This window comes from Elaeis guineensis, chromosome 1 (assembly GCF_000442705.2).
Source record: "Elaeis guineensis isolate ETL-2024a chromosome 1, EG11, whole genome shotgun sequence".
Taxonomy (NCBI): Eukaryota; Viridiplantae; Streptophyta; class Magnoliopsida; order Arecales; family Arecaceae; genus Elaeis; species Elaeis guineensis.
Genome location: NC_025993.2, coordinates 114,842,350 through 114,867,274, shown reverse-complemented (window position 1 = coordinate 114,867,274; position 24,925 = coordinate 114,842,350). Strand labels below are relative to the sequence as shown.

The following is a 24,925-nucleotide window of genomic DNA, read 5'->3' as shown; positions in this document are numbered from 1 at the left end:
ACCGTAGCTGTCCCCTCCCTCGAGTGAACGGTCCTAATCTGGATTCCTTTCCGCCACCAACACCCTCTTCGTCCACCACCAAAGCCTTTACCAATACTAATAAGATCTCACTGCTTCCTCTTTGCCACCAACACCCTTCTCGTCCACCATCAAATCCTTGCTGGGCCGCCACTAAGATTTGGATGTCATGGTGGGTGAGAGGAATGGGATTTCACCGGGCCACCGCTAGGATTTGGGTGTCGAGGGGGGAGGGGGGAGTGGACACCATGGTGGCTAAGATTTTGTTAGGTTTTATTTACAAGAGAGAGAGAGAGAGAGAAGGAGAGATTATTATCTGTATTTGACCGCAACTCGGTTCGGGCATTTTTTTCTAAAACCCATACCACTCCGCTTCTGAAACGCATCAAGTTGGATACCCAACAGATCGGAAAAAAAATATCACCCCTCCTTTGATATGGTACCTACACAACTTATTTATCTCTTCACTGACTCACACTTTGGTAACATTCGTTCCTCTTCACTGACACACACTTAGGTAACACTCATTTGTCCTCTTTCTTCTTCCTCCAGCATCATGACACCAACTCCATCATCCCCCACCCAGAAGGTTGAGACATCTCTCATGACTTAACACCGTCAATTCAACATAGTGATACCCTACTTTGTTCAGTAACAATCTCTCGAGTCAAGTAACTCGTGGGAACAGATATTCATGCATAAACAAGGAAAGTATCCACCTCGAGCAAAAATATATTTGGTTAACACCTAATCATCTATATGCTACAAGAGCAACAGAGCAGGTCCACGCTCTCTTTCTTAAGAAAATATTCCAAGGACATCAAAGCCTCCTATTTAAAGCAGCTAGAATCGAAGCTTTCTGTAATCATTATCTTGATCATCAACAAAAATACAACGGGGCATCATATAGACATTGCACTCATTGTGACAAATTAAACCTCTTCCTTGATGTTGGACCTGAACGAGGGAAAAGCACAACTACGGAATATCTGAAAAAACTCCTACCAAGAGTCCTGAATATCAGAGGCAGAGTTCAAGCCACGTACAAGGCCAAATCCCTATAGTTGGAACTTCGAACAAACCTAACCTGTGATAAGATTGTTTGAGACCTCTCTGTACTTGCCATGGGGCTCAGGCAGGTTAGCAAGAAGGTGTGTTGCATCATTGATATGCCCACTTATCTGAAAGCCACCAAGAAGCCACAGGACTTCTTGATGTCAGGCTTTCCCCTTCCAATCAAGTCTGATTAATCCTTGTTTCCAGCTTGGAAACAACATAATCATACACAATTGTCCACCAAAATATAGTTCCAATGCTATTCAGACAAGAAACTGCTAGATATTCATTAACAAAGTGCAACAATTGCAAAAGAGTGACTAAATACACTTCCAATCAGAGATGTTTATGAGGATGATGGAATTATGGCATCTTCAAATGGACAACTGGTTCATTGAAATAGATTAGATCACTGAACACTCTTCATTGGTTTCTTTGAGTTGTTCCTACGTCGAGTTTTCACTATGGCTTTCTCCAGATCCTGCAGAGAAGAAATAGATATCGAATTAGTTCTTGAAGATCCAAACAAAATCAGAATGCAACATGTAAGGCAAGTGAAGTTGTAGCATCATAAGCGTACACCAATTACTAATGTCATTGGCTTAGCTGCTTTGCACTTTGTTTCTTCTAGAATGAGGATAGCAAACAACTGAATGATTAAGTACATAAGTAAATTCATTCAACAGACATTTTCTTCCACCCAAATCACCTTCCTTAAAGAGGAGCAAAAAGCACAGCAAAGGAGAAGATTGTTGACAGCCAGAAACCACAAGCTAAAAGTGCAGTAAATATCTTTCAATTTGTCAGAGCCCCAACCCTAAGCCTAAAAATTATATGCAGTTTTGTCATAGCCATACAACTAAATCTCATGACAAATTCCAACAACTTCACACCCTTGATACGGTAGTCTTTTGGAAGCACATAATATCTCACAGCAACCCTTGTTAATCTAGTTCTTACTCTACGGAGTACAAGAGAATTGCACCACCAAAGTGGAGGCATCACAAGTTACATATCATACAGAAAACAACTTTAACAATTAACATGTGGGACCACCAACAAACACCCACTTCTCCACCATGATAACACAAATTCATTTGCCTGCAAATCAAATTCACATATTCTAGCCCTGCTCATTTTCCATAAATACTTTTAATTTTAATAATTACACTTCTGTTGGCATGGTTCTTACTCGTTTTAAGGGCAGAAAACGAGAAAGTGCACCAGGCAAATTTCAGAATAAACTTGCAAAATGAAGAAAATGTGTATTCTGGTTGCAGGATCTCTAACAGCCAGGATTCATTTCTTAAATGATTTAATCTTTATGTCTACTTTATGGAACTTTGAATTGCTGATTTCACCCTCAGTGATATGATGTAAGATGACCAAGAACATCTGATAGCTAGCATAGACAAATCTGCACATGTACAGTGCAACAATTTGTCTTAAAAGCCAGCAAGTTGAAACAAATATTTTTTAGCAAGTTCTCATAGCTTGACTCTTTTTGCTCAATCAAGTGATACGCACTGTTTTCTTAGTCTCAACAGGAATTCTTGTAATTGCACCCTAACATAAAGTCCACTATGAGCCCTTGCAAAGTGTCAATTCCCCAAGCATGTGTAGCTGATGCTTTTCTCCTGAGTCTCTTTGACCTCTACTCAATCTACCAGCTCCTTAGGCATGAATCAATTCCCATTCATGCAATCCAATGGCGAATAGCCACTCTACGATGTCTGCCAAGCCATCTGTCCAATTATGTGATTCGCTGAAACTCCTTTGTCATCTTGCAGTAAAATGTTTTAAACTAGCATTGCTTGATCTTGATGTACTGTGGAATATGAAAATGCCTTCTCCTCTCTAGCAGATTAAAACCATGATGGACATCTAACGATTTTCTAGCAGCATTACCATGAAAGCCAACGCCTTCTTTTCTAAGTGAAAATAATGTACTTCGACCATGCACTTCTGCCCACAATTTAATAATTTCATTTTAAATATGGGGAACTAAACTACAGAAGAAAATCAATGAGCTCAGCATTATTCTTTCAAATTAAAATTATCTATGGTGCTTGTGTATTCTGAATGCAAGCATAGTTTCTAAGCCAACCTGGTTGGGTCCCTTGGGAGAAATCTCTGCTGTCCAAAGGCTTTCCAAATTGTAGTATGCTCTTGCCTTCTCATCAAGTGCATGAACTATCACAGTGCCTGAGCAATGAGAGAAATATAAACCAAAAAAACCAAGTCAGTTGAGGACAGATGACCAAATTATTGATTTATACCAATGAACAAAAAAAAAAATAATCTATGTAATAGTTTACTGGAAAACAAAAAGGCAAGTAAAAGCCCTATAATAGAGAGGTAGACTATTTTTAAGGCCTGATCAGATGCAGAAAATGTTAAATGATTAAAGGACATTGGCCTCGGCCCCCAAATGTGATTCTGGAAATGAGGAACTTACCAGAATCAATGACAACCCACTTTCCTCCTCCATGGCCTTCTACACTTGGAAGCAGCATTCGCTCAGCTCCCTTTTGCTTTTGTTTTACCTGTTCATCAACAACTAACAAATAAAAAAGGATGACACAAGAAAAAATTTTCTTGATAACGCAAAAGATTGAGGATATCATTGTAGCTGAAAGATGTGTAACAAATCAGTAAAATATTTAAGAAGCAAAAATATATAAGCGCCTAAGAAATTTGGTCGTTGTGCATAACTGTCTTCTCAGCTGGAAATAATTACAGTGTAGAAGAGCAAAATTATTGATACCAGTACCCAACAAGCCCAAGCAGCTATTTCAGGTCACATCAATCTACAAGGTCACCATAAAGAACTCTCTTTTAAAATCTCCGATGCCACAGCATCAAGTACCAAAGTTTTACATACCGGTTTCAGTACCCATACCGGTACCCAATTGGTGCACCCCATGCTGTGAGTGTCAATATGGTACATCTCTTAGTATCAACTTATCATACAGAAGGTGCTCATGGTATCAGTTCTCTACTGATAATGGTACACCCGGTAACAGCCGATACAGGCTGGCAATAAAACATTGTCAGATACAATTAAATTATAATCCTTGCCATAAGGTATGAGGGTTTAGTTTGGAGGACCATAATGAGACTTACATGAATAGGTTCCTATAAAATAACAAAAGATGACATATGAATAAATAGAATATCAATGTATTTATTACAGAAAATAACCTAATGATCAAGATATTTTGAGGCAACATTTGTGGAACATTAGCTAGCTAAGAATTTTAATTTTAACATATTTTCAGCAACCAATATTGTACTTGATCACATCCATTACAAATTTGAGCAGCAATATCATTGTCACTCAAATGTCTTGGGATTTATTGGGATGTAAATTTTCATTCCAAAATGTTGTCACCTGAAGTGAATTAGAAGCCTTGATCCAAGATCTTTTCACAACATCATGAATTTGAAGCTTGGACGATGAAAAAAAATGTAGGAGCAAAAGGTAGAAAAGCTTTAGATAATAACTTCAGTTTAAGGCCCTATTTGGTTCCTGCATAGTTAACTGGGGGATAGATACATTTGACCATTGGTAACCATCCCCAAGTCACATATCCATGGGTTAGTAATATCCCTTGTTTAACATTTAAGTGTTAGGAGGATAAGTTGTGGAAAAGTTTAAAACATAATAGGGAGAAGAGAAAGCTCCAGTGCTTAAATTTATTTCACCTCATGCCATGAAATAAACTTAACCCGGTTAAGGCAATTTTTGAAGCATTCACCAAATAAAGCTAAAACACCATTTTTTGCACTTGATGGCTGGTTAAGTGAATAACCATCATCAAAACAACCCCTGATCAGCATCTGAACAGGGCTTAAATAAGAATGCGGTTATTCCAGGGGAATATGATCTAGACATGTTTTTATCTAAACTTAGATTGTGATACATAACTAGACAAAGTAACTTTATGAGTGTTAGGGGAGGGGGGAGTATATTTTGAGAACATCACAAAACATGTACAGTGGTGAGAGATCTAAAAGTAATCATTGCATGACTACTGAGCAATGAGTTTCCACTGTCATGGTCCCTTCCACACAAAGGTTTGGCCTTTAAACCCCTAGAATTATGACACTCAACATGGTTATTAAAGGAATGGTGTAATATTAACAAAAGTCTAATTAAAAATAAATAGATGAGATATTTCAAAATATTTCTTTTTTCATTTTCCTAAAGTTACATTAAAAAAAGAAAGAAATTAGGATATATATCCATGTGCATCCATGCATGCGCGCACACGCGTGCACGGGTGTGTGTGTGAAGAGTAAAACTTGAAGTAGTGTAACTGAGTTGGATATGCTCTAAAGTGTTATGTCACTACCACTTAACATACGGACTTCACAGGATATTTCCTCAAATTAAAGTATGGTTGCTTAGAGTTGCACAACTAGAGGACCAAATACCAGAGGCAGATAAATGCAGCATAGTCATGTCTAATGGAGACAAAAGGTTGAGAACAAATTCCAATTTGAGAGGAGATTTAAACAAAAAGAGAGGAGGGATTTTGGTTAGCTTGTGTTGATGGAAGATGTAGGATTTGCTATAAAGCATCATGCCGTATCACCTAACATAAGGACTTCACAGGATATTTCATCAAATTAAAGTATGGTTGCTTAGAGTTGCACAACTAGAAGACCAAATATGAGAGGCACATAAATGCAGCATAATTATGTCTAATGGAGACAAAAGGTTGAGTAAAAATTCAAATTTGCATGGAAATTTGAACAAAAAGAGAAGGGATTTTGATTAAGCTTCTGTTGCTTAGCTTGTGTTGATGGAAGATGTAGGATTTGATTAAGCACGTATTGATGAAAGAGGTACACTTCAATTACACAAATGGTGGATAAAGCAAACTATACACATAAAATATACTTCTGATTTAACATTAATAAACATGCTCTAGCAGCAAGCAAAGGGATCAATATAAACAAATGAATGAGTCCCCAAAAAAGTCTCATTTCATTGTCCGACAACCTATACAAGAAAGAAATTGGCCAAAAAATCAAATTAGTTTCTGATTTTTTACATGTTTGATCTTTTTATTTTCTTATTTAACATATTCCTTAGTGTTATCTTCGAGCAATCGCATTTGCATAGAACAAATAGTCGCCAAGCAATACACATGAAACATATTTAATATTAAAGAGGGCCTGTTTAGATGCTTGAGCTCAAAATCCCATGGGATTCGTGGCCTAACCAACAAAAGTATTGGATTATAAACTGGCTAGACCTATGTTTTCAACCATCCAAGGCCATCTTTTGAGTGGGCTGGCCCGAATCCCACAGGGAGAAAAAAATGACATGCTTAGATGATTTTTTTTAACCTTATGGGATTCCGGCCAGCCCACTCAATAGGTGATCCTAGATACTTGAAAACATAGGCCTAGCTAGTTTATAATCCAATACTTTGGTGGTTGGACCATGAATTCCATGGGATATTGGGCCCAAGCATCCAAACATGCCCTAAATATGTTTTAACATCAAGCAAAAGGATGAACATAAATAAGTAAACCTCAAAAAAAATCTCATTTCATTGTCCCCCAACATATACTGGAAAGCAATTGGCCAAAAATAATCAAAAATTCTTTTGATGTTTACATGTTCGATCTTTTCATTTTTTTTTTTTATTTATCCTATCCTAAGTGTTATCATAGAACAATCACATATGCATAGAAAAAGCATTAGACAAGTAATCCCAACAACCACCACAGAAACAAGTAATCTTTATGCTCTTAGCAGGGGTTTACAAGCATTTTACATGCCTTGTGGCTTTTGCTTCGAGTCAGCATCTTTGAGCAGCAGTCCACTGTTTATGCTTTTGTTTGAGTTCCAACTGATAAGATACATCTGAAAGATTCAGATATATAGCCCCATCATATGATCTTAAATAATTCATTTTGGTTCACCATTGCACCTTTTTTATGAAAATCACACCAATTCAAAATGGACCTCACCTACTACTAAGTCATAATATTACTAGTTTGAGCCTTTCTGCACAAGGGCCTTACTAGAAAGAAAGCACATTAATTTGGACCATCTGATCAGCCAATTCATAGTTTATTTACTACTCTAAGCTGAAATATTGATCAATCAAATTTTGAGGGTTTCCTAAGTAAAAAGATAGTTTTAACTGGATGTGAGATTATTAGCAGGAAACTAAGCGAGTTTAGAAAAACTACTCTAGGAGTAATTGAAGTTTGTTCAGCTGGCTAGAGTTGAATAAAAGCTTAAGTGGAGCTTTACCTACCTAAGTCACTGAACAAAATACCAAGTCATACTCAACAATTAAAATCTATGCATCTTGCACGAATGATATCTAAAAAGATTTGTCTTTCTTTTTCTCGAATGGCACTAATTTTTTTAGGCCACAGATAACAAACTTATCACTTGCAACAGCATGCGTGAAGGATCATCCAGGTCAAATAATCACCACAGTTCATCATGTTCTACATATCTTAAATTATATGTTGACCAAAAGTGCTTTGGGCACATTCAACAACAGGATCAAAACAAACCATTTGTACTGCTGCTCAAAAGCTTCACTTTGAGACCACTCATCCATTGGTAACAACACTTCCAGACACTTGCAACGTTGTTTTTAGGAATCTTAGATAATGCAAATCATGACGAATGATGTTGATGTTTTGTTATATCTCTCAGCAGCAAGGCATCGTTTCAAATAATGTTTAGCTGTCTCTTTTTTTCTGAAAATATCTCCTTTTCTTCACCCATATTTGCAATCAAACATTATCAACTTGCTTCGCTTATAACTCTCTGGCTACTTGTTTGAGTGAAATCTGGCACCAGAGTTCATCACATCTTAGGTTCCATTCAAACGAGAACACATCCATGTTTCGTAGTTGTTTAAATTGCTATCATAATAACAGGGTCATATCGGCAAAATTTGATCTTTATTATTATTATTTTTTTTAAAAGGATCTTTTGGTTCTCCTTACTCAGAATCCTCTAAATAAAGCACAAATTCAAACACCCACTCGACTTATTATTCCATTTTGCTCTCAAGACACTCAAGTTGTCATATATTAAATAAAGATTAAAACCTAACATACCCTACCATCAGAAATTTGACATTTTGCCCAGCTGAGAGAGCAATTAATCTGGCTGGAAAGATGAAATCGAACCTGCCTTGTGGATTAAGGCCTGCGCGATGTTCCTGACGTGCCAGGTGGAGCGGCCGGTGGCGATGACCATGTAGTCAGTCCAGTCGCACTGGTCCCGGACAGGGATGACTCGGACGTCGTCGGCCTTGACGTCGCTCAGCACCTTCTCGACCTCCGCAAGATCGAGGATCCCTTGCTTCTCTTTGGCCGAGGAGGAGGAGGAGGTGGAGGTGGACGCTAGGCGCAAGAGAAACCCTAGCTGCCTCCATGGGGGATGGATAGGGCACGGAGGTGAGGGTGCACCCGAGAGTACTCGCGATCGCAATGGCGCCAACATCGTAGAATCAGGGATCAGATAACAGAGGACGAAGGAGAAATCATTTTTGTTACAGGGAAACAAGGTTCAGCTCTCGATCATTCTGACCCAAGTCAATTACGGTTTTGGTGAAGTTTGTCAGAAAGCTAGCTAACAAGATTACCTCTTATGGGATATAAAATATAATATTTTTCTCTAGATATCCTTAAGATATAATAAGATGTATTATATATTTGATCATTGTTATTGTATTGTGTTGTATAATATTATTATATTTTATATTTTATATTACTTAAAGTAATTTTTTAATACTAATATTATCACATGTACAAATATTAGTATTATGCTATAACTAGTCGAAGATCCACACGTTGTGCGGAATCAGATGTGCGAAAATAAATTTTCTTTTAGATCTGATCAGATTGAAAAGAAAATTATAAATAAATAATAAAATAATATCTATTTAAATTTTTAAGATCACTTAATTTTTTCAATTACCTATATAAATAGACTTCAATTATAAGAATATAATAATATCATATATTAATAACATAATTTAATATAAAGAGATATTCTTTCTATGTGAATTGGCAACACTCCAATACTCATTCATAGAGTATCATTATATATATATATAATATTATATTTATATTTTATTGATATTATATTATTATAAATTGAAAAACTATTGATTAATAGTAATATTGCGTTTAAATGTTAACATTGTGATATAAAATATAGCATAAGAGGTCAGGGGTGGTTTTGTCCTTTTAGACAAATTGGACATTTTATTACAATTTTTCACCTTATTCTCTCAACTAATCAATATTTTAGATTATCTCATTTAAGTAAAAGATTTTACAAGCTAGATAAAATTTGGCATATAAACACACAATAGTGTTGCCACATGGCATAACTTTCCTGATTCTAATTTTCTCTGTACTGTGAACAGTCAAATCTAGTTGACTAAAAAATTTCTTCTTTTAATAAATTTTTTTTATTCTTTTTTTACTCGTATCTTATTATTCATAAAAAATGTAATACCTATTAAATTTTTTTCTATATGCTTTTTTTTTATGTTGCATATGTTTACATAATCTATTTTTTTAACTTAAATTTTACTAAAATATTGCATTATCCTATTTGTTTTTCTTCTAGAGCCATTTAATCCCTTTTTTTCTTATTCTATTCATTCTATTCTCCTTCCTTTTTCTTTTTCTTTTTTTTTTTTTGCTCTCTCCCTTTCCTATTTTTTTTTGCTCTCAAATTATGTATTGATAGAATAATGACTATGATCATAATATTTTTCTAATAATTCAGTAATTATTCATCATTATGTTGGTCAAAAACTATCGCTCATTTGAAGAAAAAGATACTAACCATACGAGCTAGTAGCAGAGATAACAACCTTTATAACAATAGTAGCAAAAATAATAGCAACATTATATTTTAATCCTTTTCTCGCTTAGTATTTCAAAAACGATACTCTTATCTTGTTGCAACGAATGTTATAAAATCTGTTATTGAATATTATAGTGGTTATAATAGCTATTGTTATCCCAACCTACAAGATTTGAAATTATTAACTATTAAAATAGCACAATGCAACATAAATCATGCTACTATAAGCTATACCAATCTCCTCTTGTCACATTGCATGCTTACCATTAAAAAAAAAAGTGCTAGGATTGATATAATAAGACTACTTGTTAAAATTATTGAATTCAAGAATATTACTAAAAATTTTGTCAAAATTTACTTTCAAATATGATTAAACCATAGAAAAATCATTTAAATCCTAGCTTATGGAAGCAAACATTCTCATATGTGCATGGCAACGTGGCATTCACCATTATTTATAATTATAAAGTCTTAGCTAAGTTGTTTAATTAAATCATTAAAAGTTGTAGTTGAAGGATTTCAGTAAATCCATAATCAAATAAGATTTCAATAAATTTTTAATTAAGAATAAGAGATTGATTGCTTACTTATCTTCCTTTTGCAATACTCCTTTGTAAATTAAAAAAAGAACCACAATACTTGACTAGAGCAGCCTCATAATGAACTTAACAAAATAATTACGAAGAATAATTCTATAACCTTCTTTTCTTCCAAATTGAAATGCTTAGCTTTTTCTCTATTTTTGTCTTTTCTCACACCATATTTTGTTTACTCACACATTATGGAGAAACTGCTCACCCAAAAAGATGATTTAACTTTCTATTTTAAAAACACGCAAAATGAGACAAAGGGAGCAGTTATTAGGGTGGTTATCAAAGTGGTTATTATGGACCTTGTCTCTTGTCTAGTGGAAGATTATTAAGTTATATATTGGCGCTATCATGTAATGCCAAAATGCAACCTATCAATCTACGATAATCTTATATGCATCTAAATATAACTAACAACTCTCACTCGTACTAGATTAACTTGATGTTACCAATCACATATGATAGCCAAAAATACAATTAAAGGCCAAGCATTCATATTAGAATATATATACAAGAAGGTTGTGTGACCTTAGGCATGTAACTGAGTTCATCTCACTATGCAATGATTAAGTATACGTAGGACACCTTTCTCAATCTATGATCCATCTATGACTCATCACAGATGTCAATCCAAAATAACTCTTAAGTTATTATGTTAATGATTCATAAATCATTAACTATGCCTTCTATGCTCTAAAACTTGTTGATACAAAGTTTGGCTAGATTCAGTCCTTTTTGTGAGTTAAAACTTATTTCAAACTCATGAATTATACCAAACACCAAGTGCACTTATTTAGTCAAACTATTTTATACTTGAACTCATTTATATTACACAAAGTAATATGCGTGCGCCTTTCAAGTATAGATAACACTGTATCTTACAAAGTCTTTCTTTTTGTACTAACTATTCAATAACTCGAAACTATACATTTACCCAACAAGGTTCCATCAAAGTAAATATAACAATTTCAAATTATCAAATATTAGTCAATAGTCACTAAGAGCATACAAAAAGATCAAATTAATTTGATCAAAAGAAACTCACACACAAGGAGACATAGATCACTCTCTTATTTTTTTATTGGTAATCTTATACACATGTGATATGGTATTACTCCCACTTAAATGATTTACTTCCACAAAATAGTTTGTCACTCCCACTTAAATCATTTAACGTGGACTTCTCCTAAGTGGACTCCAACTTGAATAAATAAGCTCATGTATTCCTATTGGAATTAACAATTAATATCCACTAGGAGCGTATGTTAATATAAATACCATATAGGTCGAACTGTTAATAAAACATAATGATTAACACATCTAGATACATAGGTCTAAATCATGTATCTGTGGCCATGCATGCTCGGTAAATCACTTATTACCTCATCTTGATCATTTTTTAATCAAGACGACTGTAATACTCAAGTAGTCACATTATAAAATCATAAAATATGACTCCCACTGGTATAAGTGATAATTCTTATTTAAGATAATAAATTATCTATAAATAGTCTATACTTATTCACTTGAGCAGTCTTATCTCTACTCTTACACAGAATAGAGATGGAATGTTCGTGTGAGAGAGCCAATCCTTCTACCCATGTTTGACATACCTTAATTATTCATTGTGAAATAAAGAGAATATGCACAAAATATAAAGAATATTCATTGTGTTAAACTCATAAACACAATACATTCATTCATTTAAGGTTACAAACATGTGACAATAAGTACATCCATACAAATTACAATCTAAAGAGATCCATTGCTTTAACATATTTGGCAAAATAGACTGGTGGTATAGGTTTAGTTAAAAGATCCACCATCATTTGATCCATAAAAATATATTTCATTTGAACCTCTTTTTCTTCAATTACATTTCGAATAAAGTTGTATTTTATGCCAATATGTTTGGTCTTTCCATGCTACTTCAGATCCTTAATGTAAGCCAATGCTGTCATGCTATCACAATAGATAGTGACTGACTTATCATTAGGTGCAACTACACCTAAATGACCAAGAACACGATTAAGCTATAAAGCCTCTTGCACAGCAACTGATCCAGCAATAAACTCATCTTCCATTATTGATAATGCTGTGCAAGTCTACTTCTTACTACTCCATGAGATAGCTCTACTGTTAAGCAGAAAAATATAATCTGATATAAATTTACATCCATCACTATCACCACTCCAATCAGCATCAATGTATCTTTGCAACCTTAAGTTACCATCTTAGTAACATAACCAATAGTCCTTCGTTCCCTTAAGATACTGAAAAACTCTTTTAATACATTGCCAATGCTGTTTGCCAGGATCAGATGAATAACGAGCCAACAAACCTACAGTTTGGCTAATGTTAGGCCTAGTACACAACATGGCATCCATTAGACTTCCAATGGCACTTAAGTATGAAACATTTTGCATCTCTTCCTTCTCTTCTGGAGTATGTGGACATATTGCTTTACTAATTTTATAATTATGAGCAATAGGGGTATTCATGAGCTTTGAGTTGTATATATTGAAGTGTTCAAGAATCTTATCGATATAAGGTTCTTGAGACAACACTAACAACTTCTTAGGCCCATCTCTAAAATTCTTAACTCCAAGAATATAAGCTCCTTCTCTCAAATCCTTCATATCAAAGATGGAAGACAATCATTTTTTAACGGTGTGTACTAAACTCAAATCATCATTAGCTAACAATATATCATCAACATATAATGACATAATCACAAACTTGTTCTTGAAATTCAATACGTAAACACAATGATCTTCATGCAACATCTTGAATCCAAAGTTCAAGACTGACATATGAAACTTTAAGTACAATTGTCTTGAAGCTTGTCTAAAACCATATATCAACTTCTTAAGTCGACATACCTTGCATTCTTGCCACTCTACAATAAAATCTTCAGATTGTTTCACGTAGATTTCTTCACTCAAATCACTATTGAGGAAGACGGTCTTGACATCCATTTGATGTAATTTTAAATCAAGATTTGTAACAATAACTAGAATCAACTTAATGGAGTCGAATCTTACAATAGATGAGAAAGTATTTTTGTAATCAATACCTTCTTCTTGCGTATACACCTTGATAACCAAACATACCTTGTACCTCTCTATGGTATTGTTCATATTTCTCTTGACTTTGAGAGCCCACTTGTTCCTTATTGCCTTTCGACCTGAAGGAAGATCAACCAAATTCCATACTTGATTGACATACATTGAGTCCATTTCATTTTTCATTGCAATTTTTTATTTCTCACTATTTGGACATTCAAAAGTCTCTTTAATATTTTGTAGCTCATCATCTATAGATTCAGTTATGTGAGCCTCACTATTATATAAACTCCACAACTTAGGTGGTTTTGATTCTCGCGATGAATGTCGAAGAACTGGAGGAGCAAGAGGCTCTTCTAGATGATGCACATTTGCATTCTCATCAGGTTCTTGTTGAGGTAACTCTATCTCATTTAGTGAGACCGACACTTGATCATCATTTTGATCATTTTGATCACCAATATCCTCAATAGGATGATCTTGGTCATTTCTCTCAATATGACCAATAATTTGTGGAGACACCAAGCTCCCACTTGATCGAACACCATTACCACTTATGTTAAGTGGTATCAGTACATCACAAGTGCTAGATTGTCCAGATTTAGTGAGTTCAAATAGTGAACAAATTTTATCAATATTTTCTTTCTTTAAAAACTCATTCTCCAAAAAAGTTGCATCCCTTGATTCAAATTCATCATGTCCATTCTTATGACCCAAATCTTTAAACACATATTCTTTAGAGTGTTCTGAATAATGAAGAAAGATACATTTCTTTCCTCTTAGCCCTAATTTGCCAAATTTATGATTTGAAATATGAACATATACCGCACAGCCTTGAGGCCTTAGATTACTTAAATCTAATTTTTTTTCGATTCATAACTCATAAGAAGTAGATGTAACAAATTTGGATGGCACTTTGTTCAACATATGGACAGCTGTGACCAAAGCATCTCTCCAATAAGAGATATCCAAGTTGGCTTGTGCTATCATGGATCTCACTATATCTAGGAGAGTTTGATTTTTTCTCTCTGTCACTCCATTCTGTTGTAGCATTCCAGAAATAGTCAATTGTCTTACTATTTTCTTCTCGTCATAAAATATCTTGAATTCATTTGACAAATACTCTCCACCTTGATCAGTCCTTAGTGACTTAATTATTTTTTCTAATTGATTTTCAACTAAAATTACATAAATCTTGAAACATCACAATGCTTCACTTTTGAACTTTAATAAATAGACATGAGTAAATCGAGTATAGTCATCTGTGAATGTGATAAAGTATCTAAACCCTTATCTAGATGTAACATTCATGGGACCACAAATATCAGAATATATTAATTGCAATACATACTCACTATGAGATGCTTTTCCAAATAATTTTATAGTTATCTTGTCCGTGAGACAAAACTCACAAGTTGGAAGGCTTACATCGGATAAAGATCTAAATAAGTCACTTTTGGCTAATTTTTTCATCCTATCTTGCTCTATATGCCCCAACCTAGCATGCCAAATATTTTTATCATTTGAATTAGTTATAAGACAACTATTTGAATTATTATTACTCATAATAGTATCCAACATAAAGAAACCATCATGTAGAAAATCAAAACACATTCTTACATTGTTGTGATAAATATTCAAGACATTATTATAGAAATTCAACTGAAATCCAAAATGCAACAAACTAGTAATGGAGATCAAGTTTCTTCGAATACATGGTACATACAGAATATCAATTAACACTAAATTATATCCATTCTTCGTAGGTATTTTACAAGTCCCTATACATTTTATTTCAAGCTTTGAGTTGTCCCCAACATAGACCCATCTAGTCCCAGCAAGAATCTTTCGATAATGGACAAACAAGCCACGATCCTTCATGATGTAGTCGATGGCACCTGAATCAACAACTCATGAAGAGTCAAATTCAACCATAAAAGCACATGACAAAACATGTACAAAGAAAGTAGAGGAGGTATGTATCTTAGGCTTTTTGCAATCTCTTGCAAAATGCCCCTTTCATGGCAATTGAAGCATTTGATTTTGCTCATATTCTTAGTCTTGTAGTTTTTCTTGAATTTTTTTCAGAAGATCCTTCCCTATCATTAAATTTTCTTTTCTTAGAATCCTTCTTCTTTTTCTTAATGGAAAATGAAGTCTCAGCAATATATGCTTTGGATGGATTCTTGATATCCATGACTTCTACTTCAAGAAGCAAAGGTCGAGCGATATCATCAAAAGTCTTGATCTCCACATTGTGGCATAAATTGACCTTCATCAACTGCCATTCATCATCAGATAGGGATTGGATCACAACTTGCACTTGCTGCTCATTGATCAGAGTATGTCCAATTGACTTCAAACATAATATCATGCGAGATATTTTTCGCAAATGATGATTCATGTTATGATCAACTTTGTTGGTGTAGTTCTCAAACTTGAGGATCATAGCCCTTTGTTCCTCTAAAGAAATAGCACCAAATTTGTTCTTTGCCGCATCCCATATGGTCTTGGCAAAATCAAGCATAGAAAAATCCATCATGATATCATTAGTCATTGTACTCAACAATATTATCCATGCCATGGTGTTCTTCCTTTTAAAGGCCTCATACTCTTTCTTTTCAGCCACTGTGGATAGTAAAGTTGGCTCCACAACCTCTTTAGATATTATATCCAAACGATCTTACTCAGTGAGTATGAATTAAACCTTTTACTGTCATATAACGTAATTATCACCATCAAGCTTAAGGTCTTTGTTCAACTCAGTTACAATGCCCTTTATGGCACTAGCCATCTACATCATACAATTATATATGCAATTAGCATATTCAATCACAATAAGATATTTTCAAACACAAAATTAAACAAAACTTATTCATGTTAGAACGAACCAAAAATGAACTTATGGAATGTAATCAAATCTATTCAAGCATAAATTCAATTATCTTATTCAATCTTGGCTTGAAATGCCTTATACATATTTAAGATTACAAGTCATGCGTAAGCATTATAACAATTTATAACAACTTATAAGAACATAGAATCTTTTTTTTATTTGTAATAATATTCAAAGATTCTATTGCATACATATGACCGAAGAATAATATTTTATTCTAGCATACAAGGGCTAAATATATCCAAGAACATATGCATGTATGATAACACAAAATCATGTAAGGGTTAGCCACAAAAAATTCTAGTCTGCATGAATTTCTATGTTCTTCTACTTAGGAACATACATATTAACAATCTATGCTCTGATACTAATGAACAATTTCATTAAATCTATAATTAAATAAGATTTCAATAAAGTTTTAATTAAAAGTAAGAAATTTATTACTTACTTATCTTTCTTCTGCAATACTCCTTCGTAGATTAAGAAAAAAACTACAATACTTGACTAGAGCAGTCTTGTAATCAACTTAACAAAGTAATTATGAAGAACAATTTCATAACCTTCTATTCTTCCAAATTGGAATGCTTAGCCTTTTCTCTATTTTTCATCTTTTCTCACACCATATTTTGCTTACTCACACATCGTGGAGAAATTGCTCACTCAAAAAAATGACTTAACTTCATATTTTAAAAATACGCAAAGTGAGATAAAGAAAATAATTATTAGGGTATTTATCAAGGTGGTTATTATAGGTCTTGTCTCTTGTCTAGTGGTAGGTTATTAAGTTATACATTGCCTCTATTATATAGTGCCAAATGGTAACCTATCAATATATGTTAATCTTGTATGCACCTAAATATATCCAACAATAATTACATCATATACTAGAGGATTAGATCTAGTTTGCTTTTTTGCATATGATAAGTTGATTTTCTTTTAGCCTAGGTTAGAGATAGCGAGCAATATTTATACTGTATATGTTTAAGAATACATGATCTTGTTGCTGTAAAATTTATATTACCATACTTATATGATAATAATTACATGATCTAATTTTGACATGATATAAAGCCTTTAAGGGACCTCTGTGATCAATCTAACATGCAAAATTTTGCATATTTTTCCAGTGGCCCAGTCTTTGAATGCCACATAGGACCAGCTGGCAAACTGAACAAGATATAGTGGTTAACAGTACTCTTCTCCATGAGTAACTCCCTTGATGCTAGTTAATATCCTGCTCAATTAATTACTTTTTTAGGTTAGAAATATTCAATAAAATCTTCATTCCATTCATCATTTCAACCATCCAATAAAGTTGGTCCATGATGGGTTAAATACAAGTGTATAGATATACAAGTCAGATAAGGACAGCCTGCGGCCGATTTAAGGTTGCACCCCAAATTTATCTTGAAGGATACAAAGTAGTCAATTTTGGCAAGTTATTTTTTTTGTGCCATCATCTATTTTGGAACAAATATGAGGTGGTCTCATCTTGGGCACCAAAAGCCAATAGATCTAAGGTTGCATGTGGTCCATCGCCTGACAATCTTGGAAGGTAACATGGATTGCCTTCAAGATAGATTGCCACCATTAAATTATCAGTAATATTGATTAATGTATTTAGTACATGCAAGTAATGTGCAGTAAAATTACTGAAAATCTTGATTGACATATTTTGTATAACAATCAGATTATTGTTAATGTAAAATTAAGTTCTCAAAATACCTCCAGAAATATTGCCTTGATGCTCTTCTTTCTCTCCGATGAGAAATGGTGGGAGTGATATGGGTGTGGTGATGGCACAGAGAAGTGGCGGGACAGGGTTATGACAAGTGAGAGAGTTTGAGAAAGATCAAGAAAGAAAAAAATGAGAACAATATTATCCCAGATCTCTCTTCTTATCCTTCTACTCTTTAGCCAAATCTCTTTTCTGCCTACCATGTCCGTCCTGCCTGACTCTGACTCGACCGCCATCCTGTCCAACTTACCTTTCTCCACGTCCTTCCCATCCACCACCATCTCGACATTCTTCGAGCAGTCCAATGTCGCCAGTACTGCCTGTCCCCTCGACCACCCCGATGACCTCCTCCCTGCCATCTCCATGGCTTGTTCTGCATCCTCCACCGGCTGTCTCCCTTCCCGATCCCACTGTTGCCCAACCTTCACCATCTGGCTCTATGTTGACTACTTCACCACCGCCTTCGCAGCCTACCCCTATCCGTGCCTCCCACTCTCAACCTCTCCATCTTATCGCATGACTCCGAGGCCTGCATCGGTGATGTCGAGCGTACCCTCCGCGATCGCGGTGTCTGCCTCCTCTACATCAACGACATATTTGACGTGGCATACTGCTTCTGCAGTATCTATTTTCGAAGGATAATATGTGCGGGGGAGTGTTCATAGCGTCCGATATGGAGGGATAGTGGGGGATAAAGGTGGAGGAGCCGTAGGCAACCAGGGGGGTGGAGGAGCCGCAGATTGGGGACCGAAGGGAGATGCCAACCACAAGGTGAGGGGGGGAGAGAAGGGGTGTGGGTGCGGTGTTAGGGGAGGTGGGTGGTGGGAGTGGGGGTGAGGAGGGTGGGTTGGACGTAGAGAAGCCAGAGGCAGAGGTGAAGGGGGGGCCAAAATTTTTGAAAAAAAAATTGTTTAAATTTTTTTTTGTAATATTGTCAAAGAAGTGGTAATCTCGATAGCTATCCTTTCTCAAGGTAATTTAGATTGCCTCCTGAGAGGCAATGCAGATTGCTAAGACAATCCAAATTGCCATCCAAAAGAACCAAAAAATATATCAAATATAATAATCTAGTGAGTCCATTTTAAATAGCAATCTGGATTGCGATCTAAAAGACATATCAAACATAATAATCTGATGGGCTCACTTTAAATTACAGGCAATTTGGATAGATTGCCAGCTACCAAACGTAATCTAAAGCAACCTAACTAATACTTGCACTAGGATCTTTAAATTACTAATGTAATGATCATTTAGAATTATAGACATTCATGTCAACCAACACAAAAGTGGCCCTTCTAATACAAGCGTTGCCTCCACCAATAAGATAATACCTATTTCTATTATTTTTGTTGTGATTTTAGTCCGTTTTAAGCTATACATACAATATAATATTAATAAATAATTTTGGTATTGAATGAAGGAAAAGATATCACAGAAAAATACATGGTGCCAATGTTGTAATTAACTGGTGAATTTTTTTGGTCTTGTCCATTGGATCTTGAAGAGTCCAATGGAGTCTAGGAATTGTTTTGGGTAGGGACACTAGTTGAGTATGGACTAATCAAATCCAAATGAATTTTTGTTCCCACCATTCACCAACAAACATATCCTTTTCCATGCCATTTTTTGTTCTGAGACTCAAATATGGTTGCTTGTTGGATCAAAACAAATATCCAAAGTACCTCTTCAAGCCTTGCATTGATTAATATAAGAGTAAACTATAAAAATCCACTTAAGATCTATGTTTATTATACTCACACCCAATAAGTTTAAAACCTATATTTACATCCAATTAAATTAACAGTATTAGTGAAACCATTTATTTCATATGAAAAATTGAAATTGCTCTTGGGTGGAGAGGAGGATGCACACTTTTTTTTTATGTTCTTGGATAATTATTATGTCACTTAAGGTTATTTTATCTATTTTTTATTTTTTTTGATATGGCATTTAGGTCACATCTGAGGTTAATAGTTTGACTAATGTTCTGTTAAATTATAGATTAAAGTATTAGTTAAAAATAAAGAAAGCTAGCATAGAATTTTCAAACTATTGACTCTTCAAAGTCCAGTTTAAATATCACAGTCAACATGGCATTGCAATGGCCGTTATATGACAGTTTTAGAGGGGATTAAGTATGATATTTATATTAATATTAGATAATGGTTATTATTTTTTTGGTACATAAGAAAAATTTCAACTGATTATTTTCTACCAATAAAATTCTAGCTAGCACATTCCAAAAATATTTTGAATATTATATAGATATAAACCCAATCTAGCCTAATTTTGCTAGTTGTGCTGGTCCAGCACATAGATTTCATAAAATTTTGAGCCTCATTATCCAAAAATTTAGAGTTGAAACAAAATTTATTAGCATAACTTTATTGGCAATTGCAAAATACGAATCCTTCTTTCAGAAAAAAAGAACCTTTTATAAGATTTGTCATTCTTAATAGTGATCTTAATTTGTCTATGTGAGACACTACATCATGGTAATAATACCCATATTCCAAATGTATAGATTGCTAATCCTTTTTATTTATGGGTTCAATTGATAATTCTAAACAGGTACATCTTATTTTCTGGGATTATATTTATCAATCTATTTGAGATGTTGGCTTTGATATTTTCTCTTTGGTTACTAGAAGTGATGCTTTTATAGCCAAGTATATTGCACAGTATCTTTTGTGGCATGATGTTTTTTGGAGTTCATTTTTATAAGAGCGAAGTATGGTTCTTGGTCACTTATATCTCTTTTGATATGTGCAAGTAGTGTGTTAACCTTAGGTTTGATTTTGATGAATAGCAGAATATTTGAGTATATATTTGATATTAATAAAATATTTGAATGTTTGAGGAGAAGTTTCAAAAAACTTGAACCCTATTTCAAGGAGACTTAAGATTTTTGTGATGAAGATTCAAAGAAGAAAAGGTTAAGAGGTCAAGCCATGTAATTTTCAAGCGAACAAGGGTTTGAGTCGACTCTGACATGCGATTAGCACTAGTATGGATCTCGAGTTGACTCCCGCACTGCTCAAATCGACTCTTTCAAAAAAGATAGAGAGAGTTTTCTGGACACTGTGCTTGAGTTGACTTTTTAGGATATTGAGTCGACTCCCAAATACCTCGAGTCGACTCCACAGACTCTGACAGCTCCAACGACTAGCTTTCAGAAAGCTATAGTTTTTGTCTAGTAAATTTCAAATGGTTATTTTCTAAGTTCTAACAGCTATGAACTCATTTTTAGTCACACTAATATGGTTTAGTAGGTGTGTAAGCCATTATTAAAGAAGGAGAACTTAGGAAAATCAAAATACATAAGAGAGAAACATAAAAATACTTCAAAAAATTTTATTGAGCATTAAGTGAGCCATCAAGAAAAAAAATTTTCACTTCAACCACCAGCCTTCTACAATCAAGTCTTCCTCAAGAAAAAGAAGAGAGCACTTATTGTAAAAATTTTTCAACTCCTTAACTTGTGCATCAAAGACATAATATTTGCTAATTAAGGAGTTTGTATTTGTGCTAATTTTCTATATCTCAAATTTCTATATTTCAAGTTTCAATTGGCATTGAAACTTAGTGGATAGGCTCATCCAAGCTTAGAATTAGATTTGTACAAACTGAAAAGTAGCTTGAGGATAAATTTTGGTTGGTGAGTCTGCAAACCAACTGGATTAAGATTATGAATTTAAAAAATAATCTTGCTATAATCAAGTGATTATAGTAAATTTTCTAAGAAGGTTGCTTGAGGAGTGGATGAAGGTGTTGGACTTGACACTGAACCACTATAAACTTATTTGTTCGTGTGTGTGTAATCTTGTCTCTCCACTATTTACTTTTTTGCTTTAAATTTTTGTTTATTAATTTATTGCTTCCACTGGCATATCCGACACACGAAGACACAGTAAGCACATGGCATCGTGACTTGGCAATCCAGACCGTGTGATCCAAATGATCTCATATGGCACCTTAAAAGCTCCACAGACCTCAGCTCTTATTCGATCAATCAAGGGAGGTCAGCATATTGGCAAGATCCGCATCAACGGGCAACCACTGATCTCACTTGATCTCCATCTCAGTCCTTCATGAGCCACATCGAGACTCTGAAAGACTCTGACGCAGGAGACATCTCGATCTGATGACCGACATTATTGACAGTTTTCTCCCACTCAGAAGGTTGGTACTATCCAGACTAGTTGACATCTATAACTTTGGCCTCTTAATAATTAACCACCTCTCCGACGGACGGCGACCAATCTCCTGACGAGCCTTCTCTCATAAAAGGGGTCTAGACCGACACTATGGGGGTCTCCTTTTTTTCCTCTCTCGTATTCTCACTGCCTCTCTCTTACTGTTCTCCCTCTCTGACTGCGATTGACTTAACCATCGGAGGATTCCCCACCAAAAAATCCTCCATCTCCTTCTCCGACATTCAAATTTTTTTTGTAGGTACTCGGAGGCTCAATCTGGCACCTGTCACTCCAGCATGGCAGCTAGCTTTGTGCATCACTATGTCACATCACCACAGTCAGAAAGATACGGTAACAGATTGGTGCTAGAGGAAGGGCTTGAACCTCCGCTTATGAAGGAAGGCAATGAGAGCCCGATTACCGCGATGAGCATATGGCATCGTGACTTGACAATCCAGATCATGTGATCCAAATGACGTCATGTGGCACCTTAAAAGCTCCACAGACCTTGGCTCTTACCCGACCAATCAAGGGAGGTTGGCATATCAGCAAGATTTGCATCATTGGGCAACCACTGATCTCACTCGATCTCCACCTCAGTCCTCCATGAGCCACATCAAGACTTCGGAAGACCTCTAATGCACGAGACATCTCGATCTGACGATCGACATTACTGACAGCTTTCTCCCACTCATGAAAAATTGATCCTGTCAGGACCAGTTGACATCCATAACTCTGGCCTCCTGATAATTAATCACCTCTCCGATGGATGGCGACCAATCCCCTGACGAGTCTTTCCTCATAAAAAGGGTCTAGACCGACACTATGGGGGTCTCCTTTTTTTTCTCTCTCATATTCTCACTGCCTCTCTCTTATTGTTCTCCCTCTCCGACTATGATCGACTTAACCATCGGAGGGTCCACCACCAAAAAATCCTCCATCTCCTTCTCTGACATCTGAACTTTTTTTTATAGGTACTCAGAGGCTCAATCCGACACCTGCTCTCTCCAACACAGCGGCCAGCTCTGCACATCACTATGTCATATCACCCCAGTTGGAGAGACACGATAACATATTGGTGCTAGAGGAAGAGTGATGTGCAAATCTTAAAATTTGTAAATAAAACCGCAAGCGCACGGTGTGCAGAGTAGCATGACCAGCGAGTATGGGTCGATCCCACAGAGACTTGATTTAAAAATAATTTTCAAATCTATGCTCAAGCGAGCTTTAACAAAAATCGAAAGTCGAAAGTTGTTTGCTAAAGACAATAAGACTAAGGATCTAGGATTTTTGAATCCACTAGATCTAGATTAGGAAATTCTACCTAGAATTTTTCTTATTGATCCTAACGACTACTCCTCTTGTCTTTCCCAAGCATAGATTATGAAGGGACTAAGGTCCAACGATAACCCATCAAGATTCTTTACAGGGGAGTAGTAACTAGGATCTCTTAGGATTTTCTCCTCCTATGCACTGAATCAAGCATGAACTATGAAGGGACTCTGACCCAACTGTAGTTCATCAAAAATTCTTGGCAAAAGAGGAAGAAAAAGAAATCCTAAGAAAAAGAAAGAACCCTATGTAAAATCCCTACTCATGATCTAGCTTCATCGCAAACCCTAGAAGGGATGCTTAGCTAGACATGATCTAAATCTACTTACAAAATTTAAATGCAGAAAAATAAACTACCCTAATTTCATAAATTAAACTATCCTAATTGCATAAATTTAAACTGCATAATTTAAACTAACCTAATTGCATAAAATTAAATTGCATAAATTAAACTATCCTAATTGCAAGAAAAATAAATTGCATAATGTAAAGAGATGAAATTGCATAAAAATAAGATTTTATATATAAAAAAAATTTATTACAAAAATCTCAAAGCTCGAGGCTTGAGAAGAGAGCTAAAAACCCCACTATCTAGGGTTACAAGCTTGATCGGAAGGAAGAATACATAAAACAAGGGCCTTTGGGGGCTTTTTATAGGCATTTGGGGGTTATAAGATTTTCAAAACTTTAGATGTGGGACTAAGAGTTTTAGAGGGTTGTTAGGGGGGTTTATGGTGCGCCGATGGTCCATGGTCCATGCGCCTGTTGCTGTGGATCAAGCGGCTAACCAGATCACCAAATCAGTTGATTTTTGACCAATTTTCATCTGATTTGATTCGGGTTTGACCCAATTGAGTCTTCTTTCTTCATTCTTCAATTTTGGGTCAATTTAACTCCGTTTTACATAAAATTTACGCCGTTGGAATCCTCTTTCCTTTTCTTTCTATTGATGATCTCTTCTTTTGCAAAATATAATAACAAGTATAATTTCTTAATAAAGTTAGATAATTTAGATATTAATTGATACTTTTTATGTCAATTTGTGACATAAATCACACCCCCCAACTTAATCATTGCTAGTCCCTTAGCAATGTACCAAAATAAGATCATATTCCAAAAAGATCCTTCCTTTGCAAATTAATTTAAGATCGAAATTCAA

General features: G+C 35.0%; 1 protein-coding gene across 2 annotated transcripts; it reads right to left on the bottom strand.

Annotated features, from left to right (window-relative positions):
• Positions 1 to 1,336: 1,336 nt before the first annotated feature.
• LOC105038669 (protein Iojap-related, mitochondrial) lies at positions 1,337 to 8,698 on the bottom strand. 2 transcript variants are annotated; one of them, XM_010914545.4, is made up of 4 exons: positions 8,254 to 8,698; positions 3,533 to 3,634; positions 3,182 to 3,279; positions 1,337 to 1,555 (listed from the first exon to the last, which is right to left on the bottom strand). In XM_010914545.4, the coding sequence occupies exons 1-4, from the start codon at positions 8,567 to 8,569 to the stop codon at positions 1,484 to 1,486; spliced, it is 588 nt and encodes a 195-aa protein (XP_010912847.1). In that variant the 5' UTR covers positions 8,570 to 8,698; the 3' UTR covers positions 1,337 to 1,483. The 2 variants fall into 2 exon arrangements, with proteins under 2 accessions (XP_010912847.1, XP_010912848.1); XM_010914546.4 differs by having other exon boundaries at positions 3,533 to 3,620; positions 8,258 to 8,695.
• Between the last annotated feature and the right edge of the window lie 16,227 nt (positions 8,699 to 24,925).

What these genes read in the sequence shown, in the direction of transcription:
- LOC105038669 (XM_010914545.4), bottom strand. Translation starts at nt 8,569, where the DNA reads ATGTTGGCGCCATTGCGATCGCGAGTACTCTCGGGTGCACCCTCACCT. An exon ending in GGCCTTAATCCACAAGGCAG is followed by an intron (nt 3,635 to 8,253) that starts GTTCGATTTCAT and finishes TTTATTTGTTAG; the next exon opens with TTGTTGATGAACAGGTAAAA. An exon ending in CTCCCAAGGGACCCAACCAG is followed by an intron (nt 1,556 to 3,181) that starts GTTGGCTTAGAA and finishes TCTTCTCTGCAG; the next exon opens with GATCTGGAGAAAGCCATAGT.